Source organism: Rhinolophus sinicus, chromosome 6 (assembly GCF_057876585.1).
Source record: "Rhinolophus sinicus isolate RSI-liver-muscle chromosome 6, RSI-T2T, whole genome shotgun sequence".
Lineage (NCBI taxonomy): Eukaryota > Metazoa > Chordata > Mammalia > Chiroptera > Rhinolophidae > Rhinolophus > Rhinolophus sinicus.
The window spans coordinates 3,233,537-3,240,026 of record NC_142506.1 but is presented as its reverse complement, the minus strand read 5'-3'; the positions used below and the strand labels follow the sequence as shown (position 1 = coordinate 3,240,026).

The following is a 6,490-nucleotide window of genomic DNA, read 5'->3' as shown; positions in this document are numbered from 1 at the left end:
CTCCATTCTTCCCTGACAACAGGGAACATTCTGGAAGGGAACCAAGGGGCGACTGGGCCTGACAACCTCACAAATGTCTCCATAGCAACAGCTTGCCCTGTCACACACAGAGCATCTTGGTTAACTGTGCAGTGACAGGTTACGTTGTCGGGGTGAGGCCTCCTTGCAAGGGCAGCAATCCGAACAGGCCGGCATCCCCATCTCCCTCCATTTCCCCAGCCTCAGGGCTCTCAGAGGTGAAGACAGTAACGGAGCCTCCCTTAGGAGCAGGAGCCCTGGAGAAATGGGACACTGGTCTGGAATGGTCTGGGCAGGTCCTGCTTGGTTTCAGGCGCCTTTTCAGGTCCCACACGTCTTAATGACAGAAACATTCCTTACCCCCCCACGCTCTCTCCCTTCCCCAAAGAACCTGATAATGAAACGGAGGTAAGAAAGGATTCACCACGTGGAGCTGAGAAGGAAGTCAGATTTATTGGGCACCGGTTCGTGCTGGCGTGTCACAGACACACATACCCTCCAGACAGCTTCTTTCAGAGGTGCAACCTACAGGCACACGTTGCCCAGCTCTGGCCAGTGCCCTGGCCAAATGCCCACCATCGGGAAAGACGGAGGCGGCCACTGGACACCCTACTTTACAGTCACAGTGAGTGAGAGCAAACAGCGAGGAGCTTGCAGGGTCCTGTCCGCAGCTCAGAAGCCAAATAAACGTGCAGGGGCTGCCTTCTCCTCACCAGCCTCCCCTCTGTGGTCCAGACACGGCATTCCACAGCCACGGCGACCCATGCGACACCTTACACTTCAGCAAGCCTGAAGCCCCGAGGTGGCCACGTTTGCTCCCCTGGGACTGATTCCGTGCTACGTGCACTTCCCATCAGGAGGCGAGAACATTCATGTCTGCAAACTCTCTTCCTGCTGCACTGTCTCTTCTGGGAGGCGGTGCCTTTCGCATAGATTCTCCTGGGCGACTCTGGGCACAGCTGAGAACAGAAGCCCACTGACTCATCTTATTAAAGTGTCCCTTTGAGGAAAGAGGTAAAGCTGGCAAGTATCTGGTCAGGGTTTTATAGCACCAAGAGTCTCCTGAAAATGGGCAGCTCCACATCTGATGGGTGGTCAGAAGAACCGAGAAGCAATCCACTGCCCCACAAATCAAGTTTCCCCAACATGAGAGGAGAGGGAAAAACACTCGCAAGGCATTATTATCACATGAAATAATAATCATAATTAATAATAATAATAATATTAATGTGAATCTGATCAACCGGCTGCATCTGTTGGTTTCAATAATGTTGAGGTCTCTCGAGAAAATAAAAACAAATGATAAAAGAAAAAACACACATTCCAAGACCTCTGGCTTCCTTGGGCTCTGAGTGCAAGTTTCAGAAATCCATCGCAGTCTCTGGTGTTCCGGAATCTTCTAGGGGCCCTTCACATTCCCTGGGCGAGCAGCAAGGCTGGCAAAGTAGGCACACTGGGAGGGGTCACACTGGCCAGGGGGGCCAGGGGGGCCGGGGGGCCCGGGGTGTCCAGCTGCTCCAGTCTCCCCTTGAGGCCCGGGAGCCCCAGGGAGCCCGTCTTTAGCATAGCCAGGTTCCCCGGGTTGACCTGGCCCCAGGAACAAAAGAAACAGGTAGTTCAAGTTCCTCCTGGAGCACACAGGCCCTGTTCCCACTGCTTCCATCCAGTATAAACCGAGGACTAACACATCCCCTGAACGACTAGAATAGCAGGGGCAGCTGGACATGCAGGGGGGCTTCCTCAACTGTCTGCATGAGGACAGGAAGCGGGGCTCCATCAGGGAGGAGCGAGCAAAGGCAGGCCCAGGCCAGGAAGGGAACATGGGCTCCAGTACGAGACGGGAGACCAAGCGAGCCTCCTGTGTTCTGACGTGGCCCTGGCAGATGCATCTGAATTGGGAGGGGGGTACCACGTCCTCATCACTAACCATCAGCTTAGAGATGTAGACAGAATGGAAGCAGCCGACAGACAGACCAGACAGTCCCAGAAAGTGTTACCGATCAGCATATTTCCGTGCCTCCCTTTAGTATCACAAAGTCATGTATGATCAGTCTATCTCCCCTTTTTGCCTTGGCTACTGGGAAGCTCACTGCACTTAACCCTACCAATGATGTCCCTTCTTGAGTCTTAATAATCATAGAAAGCGCGGTTCCCAGCACTTCCCAGACTTATGTAACCCCAGATTCCTTTTCTTCAGGACCATTTCATAGGATTTTTAATTCACGGCCACACCTCAAGAACTCATGGAATGTACTGAGGTTTTCTCAATAAGTCGAGAAGCTGGCATGTCAGAAAGCTTTCATAAGACCCCATCAGTGCCCCAGGCCCCTTGTGTTAACCGCAGCCCTGTCTCCCAGCCCTCTCTGAGGCCTGTGGTGAGGCAGGCAGGACGGCTGCTGGTGCATCTCAGGCCTGGGAACCACCACCCTCACCCGAGAACCAGACACCTGCCTACCTGGGATTCCGGGGGGGCCCATCTCTCCTCGGAGGCCAACGCCAGGCGCACCTGGGTCACCTTTGGCTCCTCGCTCACCTGTGAGAAAAACACACACCTTTGTTGGCGGAGACCCATGATGAGGGGTGAGGTGGGACCCCACCGTGCAGGGGTATGGAGCTGATACTTCTGAGCTCCAAATCCCCGTTGCTCTCACACACGCCACACTGGGGCCCTAATTCCCGCTCACACATTCCTTCACATACATCCACACTCAAGCACACACTCACATGCTGAAACACACACATGTGGGCTCCCAAATAACTTGACACTCCAGTTAGGTGTAGATGCATGCTCAAATACCACATTTACACCTAAACGTTTACTCACGCACGTAACTACCTGGTCACATACCCACGTGTGCACGTTCAGACGCATTCTAGCAAATACATACACCTACGGACTCTCTCAAACACAATGTACACAGCCATGGACTCTCTCCCAGAGACACACGGATGGCCGCAGACACCCATTCCTGCACGTCACACGTCCCCGTCCTCAGAGCTTCTTGCCTGAACCTCTGAGAAGGAACTGGGTGATAAACAAATTCAACATCCTAACATTATGGGCATATACGTAAGAACACTCTCCTCTCAAGTAGCCTGAACTCTAATAAGAGATGAAATAGGGCACAAAGAACATGCTTATATGAAACCGAATGGGGTAAATGCCCTCATAGGAATTTAAAACCACAGCAGATATTCCAGGGAGAGAGGGTCCGTTTCCCTGGGAGGACATTTGAGATTATATTTGAGTCAACACTGTACTGATTTGATTAAACTCTCTCATCTTTTTTTTCATCATTCACATTTTTTTGCCATGTCGTTTCCAAAATTATCTCTGGTATGCACCGTTTATGAACCAAAAGAGGTGGGACTTGGACACAAATGTAAGAAAATGCATTTTAGAAGGAGAAACATTACAGGCATGAATGAATGAATGAAGAACAAGGAAAGAAATGGGCCATGGAAAGAGGAAGATGGTAGGGATATCCATTTCCCTAATGCCGAGTCACCGAATGGTGGCTGAAATCACACCACACTCAATCCCTTCCCCACCCCATGCTTATTCCTCGCCAGAGGGAAGGTGTGCATTGTCAGGATGACGAGTCTGCTTTCAGGCCCTTCCTCTGGCTCCCACATCTGCCTGCCTGGAGGGAGACACAGCGGTTCTCACTGGCCTGCCGCTGGCTAAGTCACCAGGGACAGGCGCTGCCCTTGAAGGAGAGACCAGCTGCTGTCTCACTTTCCACGCCTGCTACCTACACCCAGCGAAGAGGTCGCAGCCATTTCAGCTGCAGCTCCGAGCGGCTTCATTCAATTATCAAGCTCGTATTTAGTGCCCATCTGCCGGGAGATTAAATGGCTTAATCCTCGGTTCTAAAGTCAGAAGGGGAAAGAGAGCATTTTGTATGATTCCCTGAAATCGAGTGGTGGAGGAGGAGACAGAACAAGGCAGCAGAAGCATTCAACCCTCCTGGCAGAAGCATCATTTTCCAAAAATGTCAAGTACGCAAACCTCTTATACATATGAAAAAATTACAAGACGCCAAAATTCAGGGTGTTATCAAGCTGCCAGGGACGAGAATGGAATAAACTATGCCTAACGTATGTAGGGGTACCTCAGGGCGCCCCTCTCAGCCCACATGCTCACTAGGAAGCACATCTTCTCCGTCCTCACTCACCTTTGCGACCCACTGGTCCAGAGGGCCCTTCCAGACCGCCCTGCCCGGGCCGTCCTGGCTCCCCCATGGGGCCTGCCTGGCCTGGAAGCCCATCTTTTCCGGGGGGGCCCGGGGGCCCGGGTCTGCCTTGAGATGCCTTCATTTGTGCCGGGGGCATCTGCGCCAGGAGGTAGGCAAGTCTGGCTACGGAGTCAGAAGAACAGAGACATATCATGAAGGTGGGATGATGGGCAGAGGACAGGATGGCGACTCACTGCAAATGTGAGCACCAAGGACACAGTAACAAGCGCAAACAACAGCCACCAAAACCACAGCGACAGCACAGCACGGAGCATGTCTGCGCCCTGGCACATGCACCTGCTGACGGGTGGCCCACAGCGGCCGATGCGGTTCTGGGTGACTGTCACTGCCTCTGGAGCCAGGCGGCCTGGGCTGGGGTCCCAGGGCAGCCACTGCCAGCTGCGTGGCCTGGGACAAGCCACGCGACCTCTCTTAGCCCTCATTTCCTTTTCTGTAAAACGGAGGCAATGAAGTAACACGTAGCCCAGTGGGTTAGGATGAGGACGGCGTAAATAAGTAATGCATTAAAACTGTGCCGGTCACACGGAAAGCACCATGTACACACCGGCTGCTACAATCGTGACACAAATGACAGCAGCACTAGTAATATCAGCAGCAGTGGAGCAGAAATAGTTGTTGTAATTGTCAGTTGGGAAACTGAGGCAGGGGGCAGGGTTTAAGTGGCTCACACAAAACTATCCAATCACATATGTGTGCGTCAAATCCCTCCTCCACAAAGGGTGGGCTGGAGAGGACGGTCATTAACGACCCTTAGATGTCTAAACTGTTAAGATTACAGAATTGATGGAAAAACCCTGACGTCCAACTGCTGGCCACCATGTCCTTCTATCGCATTGGGAACATAGCACCCATGTGAGGTCACCAAAGGTCATCTGTTTGCCATACAGTCAGAGAGTCGGGCCAAGCCCTCCATCCTGCAGATGGTGTGACTGAGCCCGGAGAAGCAAGGGGGCCACCCGAGCCCCAGGCATTGTGGTGGTAAAACCAAGGCAGAGCAGAGTCTCCAGACCCTGTGGATGAGGCAGCACCTTCCTCCCCAGGGGGGTGGGCGGGGTCCAGCTGAGACCTGAGCAAATCGCCTCCCCTTCTCTGAGCCTTGATTTTCTCATCTTTAAAGGGGAGTTGATGCTTCATCCGCTAAAGATTATTTGAAAGAAATAACTCAGCCCAGCTGACGCTCCACCTAAACTAGTTCAAAACAGATCTTAGCTCTGCTCCTGGGCTGGCAATGCCCCAAGAGCAGAGGCCATTTGGGTCAGGATAAATCTAACACCCAGAAGCCAGAACGTGGAGATCCCGACAGAGGAGACCTCAGGACAGGGCCCGCCAGCGCCATCCGCCAGTCTCGCCTTGGGCGTCCTTCCTTCCGTCACCTGCCTGCCCTACACCAGATCCTTGCCTTCTCCTTCAGGCAATGGTCTGCGGCTTTCCTGTGGAAGGAGGGGGGGCAGGGACAAGGGTCATCATGTTTGATGTGTGTCCGCAAACCCAACTCAGAGTGTGGCATGTGCTGGGTGCAAACTAACTGCCTGAGACACGAGCACGTGACTAAACGTGCCTTCCCCTGCTGTCCATCTGTGCCTGGTAACAGTCACGGACTCCTCATCTTCCTGGCCACAGGCTTGTCCTAACCGTTTCCATAGGAGGGAAGCGGGAATGTGGCAGTTAAGGCGCCGATTCTGCAGCTAGCGCACCTGTATGTAGATCCTACTCATTTACCTGAGCTCTTCAGCCTCGGGTCACTTACTGAGCACCTCTGCTCCTAACAGTCTTACGTGCTTCATGAGCTCGCTGGCAGGTTCCCAGAGTTAGTTAACGTGGCGAGCGCTTAGAAGCCCATCTGACGTGTGGCAAGGTCTACAGGCTGCCATGATTGCCTCCCTACTTTTCTCCCTTCCTGAGCATCTGCTATGTCCCTGGCTCACGAAAGACTAGGAGTTGACGATACTTCCAGTGCACGAGGATTGAAAGGACTCTGGCTCCTTGACAGCACTGTGTGTCCCCGCCCGCCTCGGGGTTTGCCATTCCAGAGGCCTGGGGTCTCAGCCCTCCTTTTACCTCACACGGCCCCTCCTCCAGGAAGCCACTGCTGAGCTAGCTTAGGTACTTTCACTGGTCATCTTTCAATGGCCTCTGTGCCAAGTTAAGCCCCAGAACTTCTCTTATTGCACTGAAATCATCTTGAGTGTGTCCTAACGCATCTCCTCCGAGGG

The 6,490-nt window shown here is 53.1% G+C and overlaps 1 protein-coding gene across 1 annotated transcript in view; it reads right to left on the bottom strand.

Annotated features, from left to right (window-relative positions):
- Positions 1–446: 446 nt before the first annotated feature.
- The window catches only part of COL22A1 (collagen type XXII alpha 1 chain), a 201,139-nt gene continuing 195,095 nt past the window's right edge, over positions 447–6,490 (bottom strand). Inside the window, exons 62-64 of the mRNA XM_074316437.2 lie at positions 4,197–4,379; positions 2,474–2,551; positions 447–1,605 (exon numbers count right to left, since the gene is read on the bottom strand). Coding sequence (XP_074172538.2) covers positions 1,418–1,605; positions 2,474–2,551; positions 4,197–4,379 — 449 coding nt within the window. The 3' untranslated portion in view covers positions 447–1,417. The remainder of the gene's footprint in view (positions 1,606–2,473; positions 2,552–4,196; positions 4,380–6,490) is intronic.